Raw genomic sequence first — 23432 nt, 5'->3', positions numbered from 1 at the left:
ATAGTCTACTTGACTGATGTGCTTGTTGTATAAAAGTACAGTATGTCCTCCTCAAACACATAGTGTCTTGCACTTGCAGCGTGTGAAAAGATGATAGGCCTGTGTTTCTGCAGTGACTCAACTGGTCAAGATGTTCTTCCAAGCACAGGCTGGGCTCTGTGACTGTGGCTCCCAGCAGCTGTCGACTCAGTTCACTGAGTGTCATTGACCTAGGGTAGGATGGGTCAGCACAGTGTTTCTCGGGTCCTGGTGACATTGGGGAGGAAGCAACAACCTGCACTCAAATGGACAGGGCAGAATACTTTCTCATTCTCCTTGTGTGTAGTTGTAGGGTTTGTAGTTGTGAGCAGATATGAGCTTTTCCAGTATTCTGTGTTATTGTGTGATAACTGGATGCTTCACAATATCTCTAAAATTTTTAAAGCACCACAGAGATGTTCTAAATAAATGTGGTCATCCTGTGGTATGTTAAACTTTATTGAGTGAGATCCCAAAAGGAAATATTAGTTCTGTCACATTCAACTCATGATATTTAACAGAAATTCAAGAGGAGGTCAAATTCTAGTCTTGCACTCCCTCCACCTTAACTTCACTCTTATAGCTGTCTCCCTGGTTCATTCCTGTAAGTGAGGGAGGTTTTTAAAGCGCTGATCTTACCAGAGATAATGCAAAAACTAAAAAGTACACTATCCCTTTATATGCCATTGTCTCAGTTCATCATTATAAGAATTAGACTGAACAGCTGCTGGGATACTGTTACTGTTAGACTGGGTAGGTGGGAGATGCCTTAAAGTAGGAAGAATTGGGTAATAGCAATCAGCCATCAATCTCACACACTGTTTGGGATCTCTCTTGTCTTCCAGCACCTCTGTCTGGGAACCAGACCCTCCAGGAGATCCAGCTGCCTATCATTGGGAACGGAGAGTGTGGCTGTGCCAGCAACCTGACCTATGGAAGGAATGTTGTCACTGACCGCATGATCTGTGCTGGAGTGCTGGTAGACAGGAAGGGCCCCTGCTATGTACGAAAACTTGCTGCTCCTTGTGTTTTCCATCATCTTATTCCTCCCCTCCTCTGTTCCTCTGTTCCTTTTTCTAATTCAGGGCGTGTCCCAATCCTCACACTGTGCCATCAGCCCTTCCTCCAAGACCGCCCTTGTGTGACGTAGTGTGAGTGTGGATTTCAAGTGTGTGAGTCTTCACCGTTATAAACAGGGTAATGGGACACCCTTGGGTAAAGTCTCTTGCTGGTCACACGAGTCAAAATCCTGTCCATTGATGCTACTTAAGCTTTGCAGTACTAAATATTGTACATTTCATCTAATCTGTCCCAGTACAGAAACAACAGTATGAGGAACATAGCATAATGGAATTTGTTTTTATGTAAAATGAGTTTTAAATCTGTAAAAAAAAAATTACTAACACTAATTCTAACTCCACTCCTGAGGAATTGGGGGTGATTCCCTTCAGGGGAGTCCACTCTGATGCAGACTTCAGAGAAGGGAGCAGTAAGGGCCCATTGGGGGCACTCCTGAGCACTCTTGTGAAACACAAATATAGAAATGGGGCACCCCGAGCCCTTGCAGACTTGAGCAGGAACGTGCACATGAAGGAGGCAAGACTGTGAGTGTGGGTATTGTCACACGGCCTTGCTGAAGTTCCAGTGTTGCGGGACTATCAGTCTTCATCTTGTCTTTCTTCTCAGAGAGACACTCAGTCTCTCTATTAAAGCATTCTGACAGTGCTTCTTCATCCCTGACTCTCTCCCTGCATGTGCATACACTGTAGTAAGTGAATAAGTGTGTAGTAACCTGCCTCTGTTTCTCTCTCTCAGGGAGATTCAGGGGGTCCACTGGTCTGTAAGCAGGGCTCTGCCTGGGTACAAGCTGGTATTGTGAGCTATGAATGTTACCAGTCCAGTTTTCCCTGGATTTACACCAGAGTCTCCTGGTTCCAGGAGTGGATTAATGGAGTGGTGGGGTCGGCTTCTTCTCCAGGCTATGTGACCTTCACATCCAGTGGCACAGACTCTGACAATTATAACTGTAGTCTTTTCTCTACAACGACAACAACAACGACACCTCCACCAACTAGTACACTGCCAACTACCTTAACACCACCTGGTAGGTCACAGCTTGATTCATCTGTTCATAAAATACCAGACTCAGACATAATTAGATCACTTATCTTTCCTGTTGTCGTCTTGTTCCTCCAGTCTGTGGACAGGCTGTCCTCAACACCAGGATCGTTGGGGGCCAGTCTGCCCAGCCGGGGTCCTGGCCCTGGCAGGCCAGTCTGCGTCTGAATGGGGCTCACAGATGTGGGGGGACCCTCATCAACAGCCAGTGGGTGCTGACTGCAGCGCACTGCTTTTCAGGGTAGGAAAGAAACAGGACCCCCTCTGTCAGTGCTGACAGGAACAGCAGATTGTGATGACTGTGGACTGAGTGGGAAAAGTACAGACTGGAAAAATGCTGATGAGCTCTTAAAGTGTCAGAGTAAATCTGACTTACTGAGTTTCATGATTATAAGTGATGAATTAGCTCTATTTCTCTTCCTGCACTGTCCATTCACTGTTATGTCCCCAAAATGGCTCAGTCTGGGGGCAAATGGGGACTAACAGATGAGTCAGGGTTAATAAGACGCGAATACAAACAACAGGATGTAGGATGGGGAAAACGCTAAGGTAAAAAAAAACACAGGGGTAAAGTGAACGAAAAACAAACAACTCCTACACTAACTATCACCCCAAAACCCGCTAAACCCGATTCCCGAAGAAAAAAGGTGGCAAAGCCAAAGAAAAGTCTTCCGCAAGCTAACTTACTACACTAAACCGAGCTGTAACAGAAAACAAAATAATACACAGGAGCCACAACAATCCCAATCCCCACCGCAGCCAAATAGACAAACCTGACAGGTCTCACGTTTACCAAAAACTACAAACCAGAAATTCACCGTAGTTTATTCCACACTTCTCTTCACAGGACGTCCCGTAGCGGCATTTAAAACTGTAACTCTCTCTCCAACCCATCCAGAGAGAGAAACTTAAATCTTTTTAATAAAATGGATTCCTGCAAGGGAGGGGAGTAAAACAAAATAAGTAAAAAGAGCGTAACGTCACACTGGCTAGTGAGGAACTATTTGTGCCGTCAGAAACATTTCCAGTCTTCTCACGTTCTCCCCTCTTTCACTCTCCAGCTCCACGACTCCAAGTCAGTGGACAGTGTATCTGGGAGTGACAGACATGGGCTCTAGCACCAACATGGTGTCCAGGGGGGTCCAGCAGATCATCAAGCATCCAAACTATGACTCCTCAACCAACAACAACGACATCGCCCTGATGAAACTGAGCAGTTCTGTCTCCTTCAACAACTACATCCAGCCCGTCTGTCTGGCTAATACCAGCAGCACCTTCTACAATGGGACCAGCTGCTGGGTCACTGGCTGGGGAGACACAGTTGAAGGTGGTGAGTGTATCCCAACGAAACACACTCCTTTGCCAAAACCTTTCTTCCAATTCAACTGATGGTTTCAAGCTGAACTGACATAATATACCACACCAGAAGGCCTACTGGAATATCAGCACAGAAAATAAACACTTGCACTCTATTTGCAGATCATTTGAGTACATGATTTTTACACCTTTGTAAAGGTTGTTATGGTCGACATGTTCAAATTCCTGTAAAGATCTTATCTTCTGGGACACTGGAGGGTTAAAAGATGATGGCTCAGCAGATCCTGCTACAGTTGTCCTTCCCAGAGATGAGTTCCAGCTTGTGGGCACTTTATGGTAGTAACAGACTCTCTTGTCTTCTAGGGACAACTCTACCCTCGACCCTGCAGGAGGTCCAGCTGCCCATCATTGGGAACAGGCAGTGTGGGTGTCTGAATGATGTGGTCTTCAGAGCGAACAGTGTCACTGGCAACATGATCTGTGCGGGAGTGCTGCAGGGGGGCAAGGACTCCTGCCAGGTAGCTGGAAAAGCCTTTTCTCTAAGCATCTCACTGTTTAAAACAAGTGATGAGCTGCACCACACTTGTTGGGTCAATGCTCTGTACTGGTGTTTCACCAGACACAAGACTGGTGTCAGTGGACAACACTATGTGGACAGTCTGCCTGTTTTAACAATCTTTTATCTGTCTTTAGGGAGACTCAGGGGGTCCCCTGGTCTGCAAGCAGGGCTCTGCCTGGGTTCAGGCTGGTATTGTGAGTTTTGGAGAGGGCTGTGCTCGTCCCAATCTCCCAGGAGTGTACACCAGGGTGTCCCAGTACCGGGACTGGATTAACGGACAAGTGGGGTCGGGAGCAACAGGCTTTGTGACCTTCACCTCCAGTGGCACAGACGTTGACAGCAGCTTCACCTGTGGTGCCACAGCAGCAGTAACCACTGCCCGTCCCACAACTACAACTACTGCCAGCCCCCCGACTGCAGGCCCCAGTGAGTAAAATCCAGGATATATCCAACGTGAGAGTGTGTGGTATGAGAAAAGGATAACACAAATCCACCCATCCACCTCTAATAAACAGCAGAAGGGATTGAACACCGTCCCTCGTGAATCAATATATTAAATATGAATGTCCATAACAAAATAGGTCATATTTTCCAGTTAACAACACCACTCACCTAGTTTCTTCTTATAGGCTTTCTGTGGAAAGCTCTTGCAGGCCATTCAGTCGAGCTGTAATTTCTTCAGCTTTTTGCCAGGGCCCTTCAGTAATAATGACATAAAGCGTTTCCAGAGCTCTCCAAGAGTTGGAATTACTTTGCAGCTGGATGTGGTCTCTAGTTCTGCTCTAAAAAGGTGCATGCGACATCAAGTGACTCCATTTAGATTCAGATGATAGAATCATATTCTGGGGATCCAAGGGTCATGCAATAGCAAGACTGAGAGCAATTATGACAGACTGCTTTCTCATGTTGTTTGACCACCAAATTTGACTACACTTAATCCAGTTAGTTAACAAACACATTACGAAACTATGAAGGCTTTTGTGACCTTCACGTCCAGTGGCACAGACACTGACAATTAACTGTAGTCTTCCCATAACAGCATTTGGTAGGTAACAGGTTGATTCTGTTGTGCATGAAACAGACACTCTTGTTTCCACTCCTATTGCAGTGCCGATATATCGCTTTTGTCTTCGTGTTTCCTCTCTCTGTCTTGTTCTTGAAGAGTGTGGTCAGGTGCCCCTCAGTCCCAGGATCATGGGGGGTGACTCTGCTCAGGAGGGGTACTGGCCCTGGCAGGCCAGCCTGCACTGGAGTGGGAGCCATGTGTGTGGGGGGTCGCTGATCAACCACCAGTGGGTGCTGTCGGCTGGACACTGCTTCACAGAGTAAGCAAAAAACAGAAACAGCACCTCTAGACGTTAAATTGGCTAAATTGTAAAGTATACATTTATTTTAGAGGCCATAGAGATTTCTGCGTTTTAATCATTATTCTCAGTCTTGGCTTCAGTTCTTTCAGTCTTCTGCATTTCATCCTGCCTGGACTTCAGATCTCTGATTCTAATGTTGTTAGATGTCATAAATGACCTGTTCTTTTTACCACAGAACAAAACAAGAACTACAACCTTCTGAAGAAGGCCCCACAGCCGAAACATTACATTTCTTTTCCTTTCAGCACGGAATTAAACCTTAGCTGTTTTTTTCCCCAAAATGCAACTATACTACAAAAAATGCAGTTGTATAAAAATTCACACAGCTGTAGATTTAGTAACCTACGTAAAATCAATTTGATTTTTAATTGTGCACTTTCTGTGTGACGAAGTAGTACATGTAGTGCCTGTGTAGACCTCCAGGGTGCAGAACATGTAAATGATGTGCGTTAATTATGTGTAGCTTCTTCAAACTCCACTCTTCTCATTGCGTACAGTCTGTACATTTCGTGCTACCTGCACGTCACACTCTTCTCTATGTTATGTTAATCAACATTTTCAAGGTGTTTATCCAGTCCTGAATTTTATCTACATCTTTCTGATCTTCCCTTGCAGCTTCTCTTTTGTTTTCTTACTATATCAGGTTTCTAAATGAGAAATCAGTGGTCCTGATACAAGCCCTTGCAGCACCCCATTAATTGCATCACCCCAAGATAATAATAAATGTTCAGAATGTATATGAACGTAATAATGAGTACAAACAAGCAATTTCCTTTGACCTACCATGCTTACAGTATATGGTGGACTAAAGCTAACCGATCAAAGATTTTTTTTCAGTAAAAAGAGATACTGCTTTCTGAGTAGCAGTTTCCTGCTCTAGGCGGCTGATCTGGTAACGCAGATACTCAATTCGCTCTTCATAACTCATAGCAGTGCCTCGAATCCTTGCTTCACTGCTTCACTGCTGAACTAGAGATGCCCGCTGTCACGGTCGCAAACCCCTCCGCTTAAGGGCGCTCCAGCCCTCCCTTGTTTTTCCACTCATCTCCAGCACCTGCTCCCTGTTCCAGCCCCCTTTTCAGTTCCCCCTTAAAAGCCAGACGCTGCCGCTATTCCAGGCTCTGCATTGGTTCCCGTACCAGGTGAGCCCGGGACCTGGAAGTGCCCGGTCCCGTCAAGGTTTTAGTTCCTGTTCCTGTTCCTGTTCCCGTTTCCCCTGCCGGTCCCAACCTGGTTCTGGTTTTAATCGTCTGTCTTGGATAGATCACCCGGCTTTGGACTTTTGCCCCATTTTGGATTTCCCTTTGGACTCATCCCTGAGAACAGGGGGGCGTGTCCTCCCCCGACCACCAGCACTCCATGGACATGCCCCCCCCTGTTCTCATTCCCGTCTCCTGCATGCCTTTTTCTCTGTGATTTCTTCCCTTATCCCTGGATTGAGTCGTCTTCATAGGGTCCGGAAAGAAAGCTATCCTGACACCCACACCTCTCAGGACTGTGTGGTGTCCTCATGAAGGGCCCCCATAATCTCTCCGGTTCACTGCTGCAGAAATGTTCTTTATCTACCGCGCAGCTGTACGGGACACCTGGAGTTATTCTGGCTGCAGGTTCTGGAGATGTAATATCCTTCTGCGGTGCAGTATCCTAAGTGAGCTGTAATTTGACAGGGTTCAAGTAGGGGGCTATGTCAGCATGTGCAGGCTACAAAAAGGAAAATGGTAAATGTTCATTCCACACCGAGAGGTAAAGAAACACAGGGCGAAAGCTCCAGAGCTGGAACGTTGTGTTTCTTTTCTTTACCTTCTGGCATGGAATGAACCTTTTCCTGTTCTTTTCCTTTAACACATTGCATTCTCTTCACTTTCCTTCCTTTCCTTGAAATATGCCTCTTCTCATGGCCAGCCCTCATAATCCACTGCACGTTTATATCGATGATGCAGTTCGCACCCCCATCCATGTGCCATCCTGCACGGGGCTAATATCTGCATGTATTATTACATTGCTTGTCTAAATTCTATAGTCCGTGTGTGTTCATTGGTGGTGCAGTGGTTAGGAGTGCTTGGCTGTGCTGCCTTGTAGCTCTGGGTTCAATTCCAGACCTGGCATGGCTACTTTTCTTCCGCAGTCCAAAGACATGCTGGTACTGTAGGTTAATTGACGTCTGGGAAAACTGGCCCTGGTGTGAGTGTGTGTGGCCTGTGATGGACTGGAATCCTGTCTAGGGTGTGTGTGTGTCTGTGTGTGTATGTCTTGTGATGGACTGGCGTCCTGTCCAGGGTGTCTGTCTGTGCATTCGTGCCATTTGTATGCAACTCGCTGACTCAGTACATATTATCTCCGTGGTATGGGTGACACAGGTTTAAATCCAACATGGAAAGCTCAGCTGCTCTGCCATGTTAGCAAAATAGGGGTGGTAGGCCAAACACAGATCTTTGTGGTACTCCACCCATCTCATCCATCCAGTCTCATCAGTACTGGATTTCTTCTGCAGGACAACCAGTCCCTCATCTGTGCACATCCTGCTCCTCCCAGGCTGGGAGTGGCTCACAGCCCGGTGTTGATAACCAGCACATCCACTCATGGTCTCAACCCCAGTCTGTGCCCGTGTGGACACAGTCGGGACAGGTTGCCAGGCATCCGTCCTTTTCTGCAATCGGGCAGCCAATGGTTCCGCTATCCGCTCCAGGATCAGGTGTTTTAAGGCTTTCCCTCTGCTCACCTCACTGAGTGAGCTGCAGCCTCCAGCCTTTCGTCCCCGAGCTCTGAATGAGCTGGGATTTTTTCCCCCCTGCTGCATTTTCCTGCCCTTTTGGATTTTTCCACTCCTATAGTTGCCTTATCAGCGTAAGCTCACCAGCCCCTTTTACTGCCGGCAGAGTTCCCACTCAAACTTCCCAAACTGTTCCATGACTTATCCATAACTTCTTTTCCTGCATAATTTACATTTCACATGTCCTGGGTTTTCATCTTTTTGGAGCCATACCTTGTATTTTCCATCTGCTAACCAGGGGTCACTGAAAACACATTTACCCTGCATTTTGACCCGGGCGCACGGCTAGCTCACGGCTCACTGTAAAATTCCCGCGAGAGGGTCTAGCGCCACACTATCCTGTGTCAAGTCAGCAACGGCAATGTTGCCCCCTCTTTTTAAAAGTTTGCCAACTTATGAACCAAGTTAAATGATGCAGCCGTGATCATTTTGGGTCAATTAAGACACACTTCCATGGCTTCTCCAAAACTTCATGGGTATTTAGATAGATAGATAATACTTTATTAATCCCGTAGGGAAATTGATGTGTTACAGCAGTCCAGCCCAAGACAACCAAAACAGACATCAGAATAGTTATAAAACAAAAGACAACAAAATAAATAAAAATAAATAAATACATAGGTGTGTGCAAAATGTGCTGATCATAGTCACTGTAAAAACAATAAAATATGTGCAAAATGTGCATAGGTTTATACAGACTGATTGTCCAAAAAGTACAATGGAGCAAACATGCTGTCCATAGACGAGCAAATGAAGGGCTAACAGTCCTAGCCTAGGGCAGCGTTATACACCCTGACAGCCGCTGGCAGGAAAGACCTGCGGAAACGTTCCCTTGAACACCATAGCTGGAGCAGTCTGTTGCTAAAGGTGCTCCGCTGCCCAGTAACAGTCCCATGAAGCGGATGAGAGGTGTTGTTCATGATGGCTGTGAGCTTGGTCAGCATTCTCCTCTCAGCCACCACCTCCATGGGGTCAAGGCTCATCCCCAACACAGTGCCAGCCTTCTTGATAAGTTTATTGAGCCTATTTGCATCTTTTGTCATGATGCTGCTGCCACCGCACACAACAGCGTAGAAGATGGCCGCCGCCACCACTGATTCATAAAAAATGTGTAGCAGTGTTCCACACACACCAAAGGACCTGAGTCTCCTAAGAAAGTAGAGTTGGCTCTGACCTTTCTTGTACAGGGCGTCAGTGTTACCAGACCATTTGATAATTTTTCAAAACTTTTCCAGGTCTGGAAAAATGACATTTCATTTTCCATAGCTTGTCCAGGGTTTCCAGGATTGTGCCGGTTACTTTTGCTGAGGGAATCAGCCTGAAAGCTGACGGCCGTTTCTTTTTCCTTTCCACACCACTCCTGCGGTCGCCTGTTGGCATCAGCTCGCCGGTCCCCTCTAGTGCCGACAGGGAGACAGTCAGTTTCAGTGTTTTCCCCACTGCTGTTTACCAGGCACTTTCTACCTCTCTCTACTTCTTGTTAACAGCTTATCCCTTCTTCCGTTGCTCACATCTGCCTTCATCAATCTCTCATTTCTCTCATTCCGTCCGAAGATCCCTGAGGCTGCTCCGATACGCCAATACTCTCCGATACTCTGATACCCAGCGCTTGGAGCTTAGCTCGCTTTTCCCCACGGCTCTGATTCTCGGGGACTGCAGCATAACACATGCATTGCAGTTTTCAGCTTCACCTTGTACACCTTGTACATAGAACTGAGTGATATCCCTCCGGGATCTGTGATCCATATCGTATCCATATCACAATCGCCCCAGTGACATTTCGTTGATTGTATCAGAATAACACAAGTGAATTCATGGTCGTGCTCTTGGTACTTATTTCTGTGCGAGTAACCTCTCTCTTATTCCAGGTATGTTGGTACCCATCTGTGGAGAGTGTATCTGGGCAGGCAGAGACAGGTGGGCTCCAACCCCAATGAAGTGGTCAGGGGGGTCTTGAAGATCACCATGCACCCTGGTTACGATTTGACTTTTGAAAACGACATCGCCCTGGTGATGCTGGACAGCCCCGTCTCCTTCACAGACTACATCCAGCCCATCTGTCTGGCTGACAAGAGCAGCTCCTTCCATAGTGGGACCAGCTGCTGGGTCACTGGCTGGGGCTACACAGTAGGAGATGGTGTGTATTCTAATGACATACTGTACAGTACTCACTGTGATGGGGCAGCTCTGAGTTTTAATAATAATAATTGCTTACAGTTCCATAGCGCTCTTCTGGACACTCCACTCAGAGCTCTTTACAGGTCATGGGGATCCCCTCCACCCCCACCAGTGTGTCCCCCCACCTCGATGAAACTCCAGTCTGCTCACACACAGCAGCTCTCAGTGGGGAGGAGAGCAGAGTGATGAAGCCAGTTCAGAGATGGGGGTTATTAGGAGGCCATGATGGGTAAAGACCAGGGGGAAATTTGGCCAGGACATCCAGGTAACACCCTTACTCTTTTAAAAAAACACCCTGGGATTTTTAATGACCACAGAGAGTCTGGACGTTGGTTTTACGTCTCATCTGAAAGATGGCACCTTTTTACAGTTGAGTGTCCCCGTCACTATACTGGGGCACTAGGACCCACACAGACCTCAAACCTGCTTAGCTTCAGTGGGTTGCCAGTTATGTGTTGCAGGGTGATATGGATGCTGGCTGTTCTCAAGCAACTCACTGACTCTGCATGTATCAGCTCCATTGTCCAGATGACACAGGTTCAAAAGCTGTCTTGCAGAGCTCAGTTGCTCCGTTATGTTACCAAAAGCCCCTAAAATAAAGACCATTCTCTTACCTGGTACCATGGATTCAAGCAGTAGAGATATGTACATCTACCCTATGGATGGCATGTGCTCCAAGTCTAGAACAAGGGTGTCAGACTCAAGTATGTCTTCTGGCCATCGAGGACTGGAATTGTGCACCTCTGCACTATACCTTCCAAGAGCTGAGTCTGAGAACTCTGATCTGGGGAATGGTCAAATAGAGTCAGATGCTGTGAAGCAGCAACTCTCTGTCCACCCCTCTTTTTCCCTCATGAGAAGAAGCCTAATGCACACTCATCAACTCAGTTAATTGTGAGGTTCTCCTAATAATAATCTAATAATAATCATCTAACAATATAAGTCACCCTGACCTGCTAGATTGTGCTTCAGAAGTCTCTCAGTCTCCAAATGTGCTCATGATTTCAGCAGTAGCAATCTGTCTCAGTGCCTTTACCAGGGAACCAGACCCTACAGGAGGTCCAGCTGCCCATCATTGGGAACAGGCAGTGTGGGTGTCTGAACGACATGGCCTTCGGAGCGAACAGCACCACTGACAACATGATCTGTGCTGGAGAGGTGCAGGGGGGCAAGGACTCCTGCCAGGTACAAACTCTGCTTCTCATTGTAGCATTAAGGCTTGCGTTCAGTCAGGATGCCCATCATTGGTCTTCCTCTCGCAGTGAGCTAGTGTCTATAAATCATCCATAAAGGATTTAGAGTCTCAATATGAAACCTATTATTCCTCAGGGTCTCGGGTTCTGTGATAGTGAATTGGGTGGCCCGTGGAGTCTCCATAAAGATCAGTGCACAGAACACGGCAATGCAGTACAAACTGCACCTCCTCTAAAAATACTTCTTCCCCACAGGAAACATCATCTACAGTATATGAGCAAAAGTCATTTACTGGATATGAAGGTCTGCAGTTTGCTGTAGGAAAATGATAACATGTTTTCAATTTTTATTTCTTTTTGCGTTCTGAGAAATGCTCTTGTTAAGCACATCTTGTTGTCTGTCTCTCTGCCAACAGGGAGACTCAGGGGGTCCCCTGGTCTGTAAGCAGGACTCTTCCTGGGTTCAGGCTGGTGTTGTGGGTTACAGAGATGGCTGTATCAGTTCCAGTCTCCCAGGAGTGAACACTAGAGTGTCCCAGTACAAGGACTGGATTAATGAGCAGGTTGGGTCGGCAACTCCAGGTTTTGTGACCTTCACTTCCACTGGCCCGGACCCGGACAGCAACTTCACCTGCTCTCCATTCAACGCGACTCCAATAGCTCCCAGTGGTAGGTGACTGTTTAATTAAACGTTTAATAGAAAATGTGCTTGTATAACACTTGACCCAGAATAATGTCTCTGTGTCCTGTTCCTCCAGAGTGTGGGAGAGCACCCCTCAATATCAGGATTGTAGGGGGTGACTCTGCCCCAGAGGGGTACTGGCCCTGGCAGGTCAGCATACATTACCATGGGCAACACAGGTGTGGAGGATCTCTGATCAACCACCAGTGGGTGCTGACAGCAACGCACTGTGTTTACTTCTATCGGTAAGCTAGTAGAATTCCCCCTAATGTTGATTGTTTACCCTATCGTCTTAGCACTCTACATGATCAGAAACAAACGTGATTTTAAAGTGCTTTTAGACCTCCAAGGACCTCTCTCTCTCCAGGTACCTTGAAACCAGGAAGTGGAGGGTATACCTGGGCAGGCAGAGCCAGGAGGACTCCAGCCCCCACGAGGAGTTCAGAACAGTCACACAGGTCATCTTGCACCCTGACTCTGACATCAGGAATTTTAACAATGACATCGCCCTGCTGAGGCTGAGCAGCCCCGTCACCTTCACGGACTACATCCAGCCCGTCTGTCTGGCCGACAGCAGCAGCTCCTTCCACACCGGGACCAACTGCTGGGTCGCTGGCTGGGGAGACACATCTGAAAGTGGTTGGTATAAATGATAGGTATCATTTAATTAAAACAAAATACCACACCTGCAATTGCATGATGGTTTTTAAGGGAGAAAGTCTTATTTTTTTATAGCAATATTTGCCAATTTGCTAGGTGAGGGTTGGGTAGAGTTACAAAGCTGAGTACAATGGGTATTTCTCATTGGCATTTCTTCACAAGAAGAAATACATAAAAATTTTAATAAAAGAATAAACTTGCTTTTGAAAGTATGTATGAAGAAAATATACTGTACCTTTTTACATGGGTCGCTCAGCCCCAAAGTTAATCACAGAAAGGATACAAATGAGAGGAGGCCTTTCAACCCATCTCACCTGTTTGGAATTTACAGTAGTTCTCATCCAGATGTGTCTTGAGAGCAGTCAGGCTATCGGCTTCAACAACATGGCTGGAGTCACGGGTGACCTGCTGAGGAAACCTGTGGTACCTTAGGAGGGCTAGACAAGAAGCGAAGTCCAAGTCGAGTTCCGAGGTTAATAGAAAATTGGTAGGCGAGTAGGTTTCCAATCCAGAAGAGGGCGAGGCTGAGGTCATAGTCAAAAGGCAGTTCAGGGATCCAAATGGTGAAGGCCAACGAGAAGGCTTCCTAATCCGACGGGCAAGACAGTAGACGTAGTTGAAGGTAAGTTCCGAGGTTCGTAACAAAGAGTTACGAACAAAGTTCCACAATCCCACCACCCTCTGTGTAAAGAAACACCGGCTGCCCTGACTGGAGGACCTTATTCAGCTGTGTCTTGAATGAAGCCAGGGGATCAGCTCCAACAACATGGCTGGGCAGCTTGTTCCACATTCTTCTGACTCACTCTAGTGAAGCACCTTAATAACGTGATGAACCCAAAACAAATCTAGGATGAAAATGGCAGCAAAAGTGTAGAACTCCTGCAGTATGTGTACTTAACCACGTTTTCTGAAGTGGGAACACACTTTCCATAACTTGCAGCTCGTGGCCTAGTGGTAAAACTGGAACTGGGCGTTGGGAATTGGGAGATCTACTTCAAAGAGCAATCACTGGTCTTGGTAACAGATGAAAAATCTGAAGCACAGTCAAGGAACTGATAACCTGCCTTGTCTTCCAGGATCTCTGCGAGCTAATTGGACCCTACAAGAGGCCCAACTTCCGATCATTGGCAAGAGTCAGTGTGGCTGTATAAGTAACTTGACCTTTGGTGTGAACTTCATCACTGACGACATGATCTGTGCTGGACTGCTGGATAACAGGAAGAGCCCCTGCTATGTAAGAACACTTTGTCTTTTTCTCATCCTTATCCTACAATACTCTCTTCTTGTCTCAGACTGAGCAGAGTGTTAAGAAACTTTGAGAATGTTTACTATAATTATATCTATAACAACTTTCCCTTATCTCTTTGTTTCCAGGGAGACTCAGGGGGGCCCCTGGTCTGTAAGCAGGGCTCCGCCTGGGTCCAGGCCGGTATTGTGAGTTTTGGTTATGGCTGTGCCCGGCCCAATCTCCCAGAGGTGTACACCAGGGTGTCCCAGTACCAAGACTGGATCAACAGGCAGGTGGAGATGGCCACTCCAGGATTTGTCACCTTTGCTTCCAACGACACGGACCCGGACAGCAGTTTTACCTGCAGATCCACAACAACTGCAAACCCAAGTGAGTGAAACCAGAAAGAATCTCAGAAAGTTGCTAAATAAAATCATTGGAGGTAAAGACCCACCTGTAAAAGGCCCACTGAAACACAAAAGATATAGACAAGCCTGCCGCTCTTTAGTAAGACCAGTATAGTAACAGAAGCCGTAGAAAAAATAAACCAGTTGCAAAAATGAAGTGTAAAACCACTGTTGGTCAACTTTGGGCTTAGGTACCCTATATGCTAAGGACAAATATTTGCAAAAGAAAAACACATGTTCAACAAATACCAAAGTTCCAGTTTAAGAGGTACTAGACGAAGATAAACCCAAGCTATGTAACAAGTTTGACAGACAAGGATAGGCCCAAAGATGAAAGACTAACTGCTACACCACGAGTACCAGGATCAATGAACTTTCACCCAACAGCTCCTCCTGATGGACAGGTAAGACTCCAGAGCTGAGTCAGTGTCCGTAACCTGACATAAAATGGTGATACAATGGAGGAACAAAGAAAGATACCTTAGATGACACAGAATGACACTGCATCCACAGTAGACCAGGAGTCAGGAAGGATGTATTAAAACCTCTTCTCTCTCAATGTATCTTTAAGCTGAAGTCTGTGGGAGACCCAGACTCAACCCACTACTCACTGGGGGTCAGTATGCCCAGGAGGAGTACTGGCCCTGGATGGTCAGCCTGCACCAGAATGGGAATTATGTGTGTGGAGGGACCCTCATCTCCAGTGACTGGGTGATGACAGCTGCTCAGTGCTTACCCAGGTAGAGGAAACACAATCTCTCTGTACTTCCACAGGCTAGTGCTGATGACAGGGAACCTGTGTTTCTCAATCACCAGTGGGAGTTCTTGCAACAAGAGTGCCTCCCATTCACAGACATTTTTAATTTGTGTTGAAAATGATGTAAATCCTTAATACCCACATCTCTCCTGTCAAGATTCAAATAGCAGCTGTAGGAGGTATGTCTGGTAACCTGTGTACTCACCGGCAACACAACATGTCTGTTAGTGATCAGATAAGGGCAGCATAATTACCGTATGACTAATTAGTATAATTACTGACAGTGCCAGCTTGTGCTTTCGAGATGCATAGTGCACATGTACAAGGTGAGAGTAAGCAAAAATGTTGATCTTCGTGCTGCATTATGGGATTGGAAAAAAAATCTGCCTGCTAACTTTCTGGAATGAATGATGTGGGAATCTGCTCATCATGGATGCTTTTGCTGCAGAAGACATTTTATTTCCAGCATGAGACAGTTGTGGCCTGAAGAAGTGCTGCCCTCACCGCAGTGACCCTCTAGTTTTGCAAGTACGTATGGGACTGGTTCAAGGGGCTGGAGACGCTATGTAGGCCGCCCCCGTATTTCAGAAAGCTTTGGGAAAAGAGGACCAAAGACACTGGAAAGAGAGGGTTAGAGGAGGCGGAGTGCCACAGCATCCAAGAGTTGTTCCTACAGGATGCATGTTGAGATGTATGGGTAGACTGGAGCTGGCCCATCTCCTCTGATGCCTCTCACTTGAATCTGTGCAAGAGCTCGGGCCATGCTGCCTTTTCCAGCTGCTCCTTACTCTTGCTCTGGGAGGAACCAGATACAGTCGCTAGTCAACACTGCCCTCAAAGGGGAGCCAGGCTCCACTTGTTGTAACACCACTTGACATCCAATGTGATGTCAGCCACGTGTTTATTCCCATTCCACTCCCTTTCTTATTTTCTTTCTCTGTCCCCCGTCTCTCCAGCCCTGTCAACGTCAGTGAATGGAGTGTGCATCTGGGCTGGATGTTCAATAACATGTCTTACGTCTTCAAGAAACCAGCGGGGGTTCTGAATATTATGATCAGTGGCCTCAGTGGCACCAACATCGCTCTCCTGAGACTGGACACGAACGTCTCCTACACTGGCTTCATCCTGCCCGTCTGCCTGGCAGGGGCGAGCGTCTCCTTCCCCACTGGCACTGAGTGCTGGGTTACTGGATGGGGTATGTCCATCCACCCTTTTTCTAACTGCTTCTTCCAATTCTGGGTCGCGGGAGAGCCGGAGCCTATCCCAGTAAGCCATGTGCGCAAGGCAGGGTACACCCTGGATGAGGCACCAGCCCATCGCGGGCCAGATACAACACACAAACACAGACACACCTACACTCACACCACGGCCAGCTTTCCCAAAGGCCAGTTAACCCACCACTCTCTTTGGACTGTGGGAGGAAACTGGAGCACCAGGAGAAAACCCACGTGAACACCGGGAGAACATACAAACTGAACTCAGGGCGGCAGCGCTATGAGGCAGCAATGCTTACCACTGTGCCACTGTCCTGTCTATGTCTGGGGTACATGAAAGAATGAAATTTGACCTTGGGGGGTTAGGAAGAAGGAGTCTGCAGGTTCCCCAGAACAGACTGTATCCTTGACAAAGGTGTCTCCTACCAGTTAATCAAACCCATCTGCATCTCAGAACATAAGAAAGGCAACAACAAGAGGAGGTCATTTGGCTCATAACAGACCTTTGGTACTCAGTAGTTAATTGATCCAAAGACTCATCCAGCCATTTCTTAATCACTTATACTTGACTACCAGCATTTTTAGAGTGGGGCTTTGATGCATTGATTCTGTCCAGAAGAAAAGAAGAAGTGATCATTGTTCCCTATGGGCTCAAAAACCTCACGCGTGTATCTGTTTTTACAGACCCTTGGGCTCTCAAGCAAGTGAAAACAACTATCACCCCTTGTGAGAATACAGCCTCAGCCGACAGTATCTGCACAGAGCCACTGAACCTGGAGCAGGTAACAAATCAATGAATCATGATCTTTCGATACTCTCAACCTGTATCTGTCTCTTTCTCACCATCTATCTCCGGCTCCTCCTGCAGAGAGACTCGGGGGGTCCCCTGGTCTGTAAGCGGGGCTCTGTCTGGATTCAGGCCAGCGTCATTGATGTTGAGCACACGGCCAGCACTGACACCCTCAGCCCAATGGTGTTCACCAGGGTGTCTCGGTATGAGATCTTCCTGAGGAGCGTTATGGGCTCCAGCCTGCCCCTCATAGGCAACACCACAGCCACTCCAACCACATCTGCCCCACCTACACCAGGTAGTAGACGCTAGTTTGGCTCAGTCACTAACTTGACACATGAGCTTGCTTTCATTCACGTACTCAACGCCTGAAATTTGATCTTGGTCTCTGTCCAGATTATCCCGTGTGCGGACAGGTGCCCCTCAACACCCGCATCGTAGGGGGCCAGCCTGCCCTGGAGGGCTACTGGCCCTGGCAGGCCATCCTGCAGCTGAGGGGAAATCACACTTGTGGAGGGTCTCTGATCAACAGTCAGTGGGTGCTGTCTGCTGCGCACTGCTTCGAAGGGTAAGGAGACACAAGAAGATCTTAACTAACCGTGACAAGAACGACCTGAGGCTTGGAACCAGCAGTTCACCAGCAGTTATCTCCCAGATGCCCATGAAGTGTGACATTCATGAACTCCTTGAAACTGCTTTTTCCTTTTTCACCTTACGCTGTTTTAACACAAGCTACTGCAGCTTCATTTCATGACCACAATCATTTCATGATTTAGGTGTTTGTTTCTCTTCAACACAGTCCTACTCTATTCTGTTGATCCATTATATATGTTTTTGATGATGTCATTTTATTGCAGCCTTTTTGTGCTTTTCTGCTTGTGTGATTAAGTATGTTTAGCCATTTACATCACTGTTAGTTTAAATGGACACAAGTAGGAGTAATTAAATGACTAATTGGGAAGATGGCTTTAGAAGAAGCTAAATCACCCGCTTACAGCTGGAGGATTGAAAATCAATGTTAGAGAATTAGTCAAGAACAGCTCTTATTATATCTACTTATTTTATCTTTGAACACCACTATACAATGCGAAAAATGCCATTTGCAAATGACATGAATGCAGCTATACTGGTGCATTCACTGAGTCACTGGCTCTACACTTTCCGACACTTCCTTACAGTATCATTGTTGACCCTGAGGAACCTGACCACGGTTGACAGAAGACAGACTAACACTCACAGCTGCTCTCTCTGTGCAGAAATAGTGCTCCCAGCAGCTGGACGATGTATCTGGGCCGGCAGAGGTTATTTATGTCCAGCACCACTGAAGTATCCAGGGTGGTCCAGCAAATCATTGTTCACCCAAACTACAACATTGAGACCTTCACAAATGACATTGCACTATTGAAGCTGAGCAGCCCCGTCTCCTTCACCAACTACATCCAGCCCGTCTGTCTGGCCGACAGCAGCAGCTCCTTCTACACTGGCACCAGCTGCTGGGTCACTGGCTATGGCACGACTGCAGAGGGAGGTGAGTCCCCACTGCTGCCAGGGCTGAGCAGACTGGACACGAAGAATTACAGTGCTCCAGCAGGCGTGGTTTCATTAATTTGAGGCTTCTATCTTAATGTCTGGCTTTATGGAATTCCTTTAATTCAGCCACTGTTTTTTTCTGTTATAGTAAGAGACTAGGATCCTACATTTTTGCACTGTTCTTACGTTCATTTTTGATGGTGGCCACAATCAAAGATCGTAATCCTTGGCGCTTTGCTTGACATACAGAGCCCGGTTCTCATCAGGTTTGATCTGGACATATGAACAGTAGTTTGGCTGCTAGTAGTTCTCCATTTTTCCATTGATTCCAGTGAGTCTGATTCAACTACATTGGTGGGCAGCCCGCTTGAAAACCTGAGTAAACAGCTCCACCACCACTGTTTCTTTCACACTAACCCCGGAATACAACATCATCTTCACACGCTGTAGTCAAACGCACCTTGTCAGTGTCTCATCTGCATACAGTCACTTCATGTTTGTCTTCCTTCAGCTCTTCCTCTGTGTTAGTGTCCACAAACTGTCGTGCTTCCTCTTCGCACTGTAGCTAACCAGGTGTGTTTCTGATCACCACTAGTATTGTAGCTGGAATACTAGTAGTATCTGCAAGACATGCACAATTCAGGATTGAAAGAGCAGTCTGAAGTCAGATCGATGAACTGACTGATGTGCTTCAAAAGCTATACTACCATCATAAAAGCACATCACGTCTACTTAGCAGGTAGTGCTAATAACCACCTTCATCATAATCAGAATGGCAGGAGAAAAAGTGAACTTGGCTGTTCCAAAATGTTTTACAGTTGGCACCTAAGGCAGTGCTGATTCAGAAATCTCAAAGCCATTGAAAACTGACTTGAACTCTCTGCTCTGACATGCATAAAACAGTTGTTCTTAGGATACAGCAGTCTGTTCTGGGGAACCTGCAACCTTCTTCTTCCTAACCCTCAAGGTCAAAGGAGTTCTTCTTAGGACTAACTGTGGGAGCCTCTCGTCTCTTGCAGGCTCTTTGCCAGAACAAGGTGCCCTACAGGAGGTGCAGCTGCCAGTAATTGGAAACCAGGAGTGCAGCTGCCTGAACTCTGAATTCACCATCACCAGTAACATGATCTGCGCTGGACTGAGACAGGGGGGCAAAGACTCCTGCCAGGTAGCACAGGCACAGCCTGACTGCCTCTGAGATTCTGTCCTCTCTTCTGCTTCTTACTCTTTCAGAATTGGCGTGATATTTAAATGGTAAAATATGTGTATACGAGTCTGCATTAGTTTTAATTAAGCCTATACAGTATTAGTGTTGTGAGGAGTGTCTGAGGGATCTGTATGAGGGTCTGTATTAATCTTTCTGTGTGAGGAGTGTCTCTGGGTCTATACTGGGGTCTGTATTTATCTCTCTGTGTGAGGAGTGCATTAGGGTCTGCATTCATCTCTCTGTGTGAGGAGTGTCTGTGGGATCTGTATGAGGGTCTGTATTAATCTCTCTGTGTGAGGAGTGTCTCATGAGTCGGGTCTGTTTTAGGGTCTGTGTTGATGTTGGTGAGTTAGGTATGACTTTGGTGGTATATAATAGGGTCTGATTTAATCTCTTTGCATGAGTTTATTAGGGTTTTTGTTATTCTGCTCCTTGTTATGTGTATCTGTTCACTTTAGAATTTCTTTCAGTTTAATTTACAACAAGGAAACATTAAATTAAAGCCTTTTCACGTTTAACTTCTTCTTGTGTGTCTGGAAAGTATGTGTCTGTATAAGTTTTCAATTAAGATGTGTCTGCATATTCATAGATAAAGGGTAGTGCAAAATATGCTTGTTCTCCTTCTAGGGAGATGGAGGGGGACCCCTGGTCTGCAAGCAGGGCTCTTCCTGGATTCAGGCTGGTGTTGTAAGTTTCGGAGAGGGTTGTGCCCAGCCCAGTCTCCCAGGGGTGTACACCAGGGTGTCCCAGTACAAGGACTGGATTAATGAGCAGGTTGGGTCGGCCAGTGTGGGCTTTGTGACCTTCACTTCCAATGGCACAGACCCTGACAGCAGTTTTAATTGCATGCCGAACATTACTACCAAAGCACCTGTGACCACCCCTCTTTTTACACCAGCAGCACCTGTCATAATACCAGTCGGTAAGTGACAATCCACTCCCACTGTTCATCCGTCAGGCTTGTTTGGCTTCCGTAAGTAGCAGATGACTCCTTCCCTTTATGTCTCTGCCCAATTCCTCCAGTGTGTGGCTGGGCAGTTCTCAGCAGCAGGAGTGTGGGGGACCACTCTGTCCAGGAGGGGTACTGGCCCTGGCAGGCTAGTCTGCACCTGAACAAGAGACACATGTGTGGAGGGTCTCTGATCAACAATCAGTGGGTGCTGACAGCCGCCAACTGCTTCCAAAGGTAGGCAGAAACACGGACCCCATCTTTCAATGAAAGAAGTGATGGGGGGGCTGTGAATTCTGACAATCATGATCCCTCTCTCTTCAGCTCCACTTTTGTCCGTCAGTGGACAGTGTACCTGGGCAGGCTAACACAGGTGGGCCCTAACCCCACTGAAGTGTCCAGAGGGGTCCACCGGATCGTCGTGCACCCACACTACAACTCCCAGTCCAGGAACAATGACATCGCCCTGCTGAGATTGAGCAGTCCTGTCACCTTCACCAGCTACATCCAGCCCGTCTGTCTGGCCGACAAGAGCAGCTCCTTCTACAACGGGACCAACTGCTGGGTCACCGGCTGGGGGACCACAGCCGATGGAGGTAGCGCACTCTTCCAGGGCCATCTGCCTGGCCCTTGCGGTCAACCGCACACGCACTGCTGGTGATCCATGAGACTTCTTTAAGATTCCTCAACATCGTGGATAAGGCAGGAGACACATGAGCCTGGGTTCTTTTACAAAGGATGCAAACCCCTGTGGAAGTGTCGGGGTTTTGCAAGAGTGAACAACAGGTCTTGTCTTGCCTTTGCCAGGGAACCAGAACCTGCAGGACGTGCAGCTGCCCGTCATTGGGAACAGGCAGTGCGGGTGCCTGAACGATGTGGCGCTCGGAGCGAACAGCGTCACTGCCAACATGATCTGTGCCGGAGCGCTGCAGGCAGCCACCTGTCATGTAAATTGTCATACAATTGCTTGTCCTCCTCTTTCGTCTCTGTCCTCACCTGCGCCTCGCTTGCCTCTTTGCTGACGGCGCTGTGTCTCCATTTCTCTGGACAGGGAGAATCGGGGGGGCCCCTGGTCTGCAAGCAGGACTTCTTCTGGGTCCAAGCTGGCGTAGTGAGTGTCGGAGAGGGCTGTGTCCGTCCCAACCTCCCCGGGGTGTACACCAGGGTGTCCCAGTACCAGGACTGGATTTCCGAACAGGTTGGGTCGGTCACTCCGGGCTTTGTGCCTTACACTTCGAGAGGCACGGACGCCGACAGCAAGTTCACTTGCAGCACGACACCCTCGGCAACGGCGGCATCCACCAGTGAGTAAAACCACCATGCTGGGGAGAGCATATCCTAGGGTCAGGAGGACCTGCACTGGGGAGTCCCAGTGGTGGAATATGAACAGACAACCTAATCACAACGTTGGGACGACATGTGGGAAAGTGTTGTGACAGTGTAACACTTCAGCTCAGTCATTGTTATTCAGTAACTCCTGACACCAGTGTGGAGGACAGGGCTGCAGTTCGCATTTCTGACAGCGACCAAGCTTCTGTAGGGCTCCCTGTACACGGGAAGTACCACATTTACATGAAAACAGATTTATTGTAAAAGAACAAGTAATAGGTTTATTCAGGTGTGAGAAAGACAGGGCTCACACCTGAAGAAGGCTCCACGGCCAAAACGTTGTGTTTTCTTTCTTCTTTTTTCAGCATGGAATAAACCTATTACTTGTTCCTTTGCAGCCTACGCATGCTGACACAGCTACCCACCTGAACTACTTTAATGCAAAAGGTTTTGTTCCAGGAAATGTGCCCCCTAGTGGTGTAGGTTAATACCACACCATAGTGTAATCTTCAACACGTCTTAAGTGCGATCACCTAAACCCACTTCTTTTCTTACCCCTTTCAGATTAATGGTGGCTGATCGTCCACCTGCCCTCCGGATAGACGCCAGATTCCTCTGTGACTGTTCTGTACCCTGTTCTCATGGCCAAGACCTCCTCTTGACTCCTGCTCATGCCAGTAGGATGCTGCTACTTCACTGAAAGAGCTTTATCTTAATATAAAAACATTGTATTTCTACTGGTAATTGGAGTACAATAATGGAACTAATCAGTATCTAAAATCTGAAATCACACAGTATATATATATATGTTGAAATGTATATGGGTGTATCAGTTGTAATTAAAAAATGTTATACTGCAATAGAAAACGTGTATAAGATTTCAAGTTTATTTTTATTAATCTTTGTAAATTGTTTGAATTGAGGTAAATCTTGTATGATTGTCAGATTGTCACAGCTAAGCACACTGTCTAAACAGCATCACTGCTCAGACTGGCACTGGTGAACAGCAGACCAGTCAGACAGGAACACTACTGCACCATTTTGATCATCTTGATCCAAATGAGCAAAATCATTTCCAACATCATTGGACATACAAGCTAGTCTTCGTGTACTCAATTGTGTCTGTGTGTAGCTGCAAGAGGTACTTCTAGTCTGAGTCAAT

At 47.0% G+C, this 23432-nt stretch overlaps 1 protein-coding gene across 1 annotated transcript in view; it reads left to right on the top strand.

The window, feature by feature from the left end:
• LOC148833981 (uncharacterized) overlaps nt 1-23128 on the top strand; it is a 66020-nt gene extending 42892 nt beyond the window's left edge. Inside the window, 27 exon segments of the mRNA XM_088915714.1 lie at nt 864-1021; nt 1834-2122; nt 2215-2377; nt 3198-3466; nt 3817-3971; nt 4147-4438; nt 5175-5337; nt 10018-10286; nt 11355-11512; nt 11937-12189; nt 12279-12447; nt 12570-12841; nt 13939-14096; nt 14237-14480; nt 15069-15237; nt 16211-16449; nt 17153-17250; nt 17337-17556; nt 17655-17826; nt 18515-18786; nt 19808-19953; nt 20620-20914; nt 21016-21178; nt 21266-21537; nt 21749-21888; nt 21993-22245; nt 22835-23128. Coding sequence (XP_088771840.1) covers nt 864-1021; nt 1834-2122; nt 2215-2377; nt 3198-3466; nt 3817-3971; nt 4147-4438; nt 5175-5337; nt 10018-10286; nt 11355-11512; nt 11937-12189; nt 12279-12447; nt 12570-12841; nt 13939-14096; nt 14237-14480; nt 15069-15237; nt 16211-16449; nt 17153-17250; nt 17337-17556; nt 17655-17826; nt 18515-18786; nt 19808-19953; nt 20620-20914; nt 21016-21178; nt 21266-21537; nt 21749-21888; nt 21993-22245; nt 22835-22839 — 5456 coding nt within the window. The 3' untranslated portion in view covers nt 22840-23128.
• The last annotated feature ends 304 nt before the right edge of the window (nt 23129-23432 follow it).

The sequence above is a fragment of the Atractosteus spatula genome, chromosome 5, assembly GCF_055471065.1.
Source record: "Atractosteus spatula isolate fAtrSpa1 chromosome 5, fAtrSpa1.hap1, whole genome shotgun sequence".
Taxonomy (NCBI): Eukaryota; Metazoa; Chordata; class Actinopteri; order Semionotiformes; family Lepisosteidae; genus Atractosteus; species Atractosteus spatula.
This window is presented reverse-complemented; position numbering and strand designations above follow the sequence as displayed.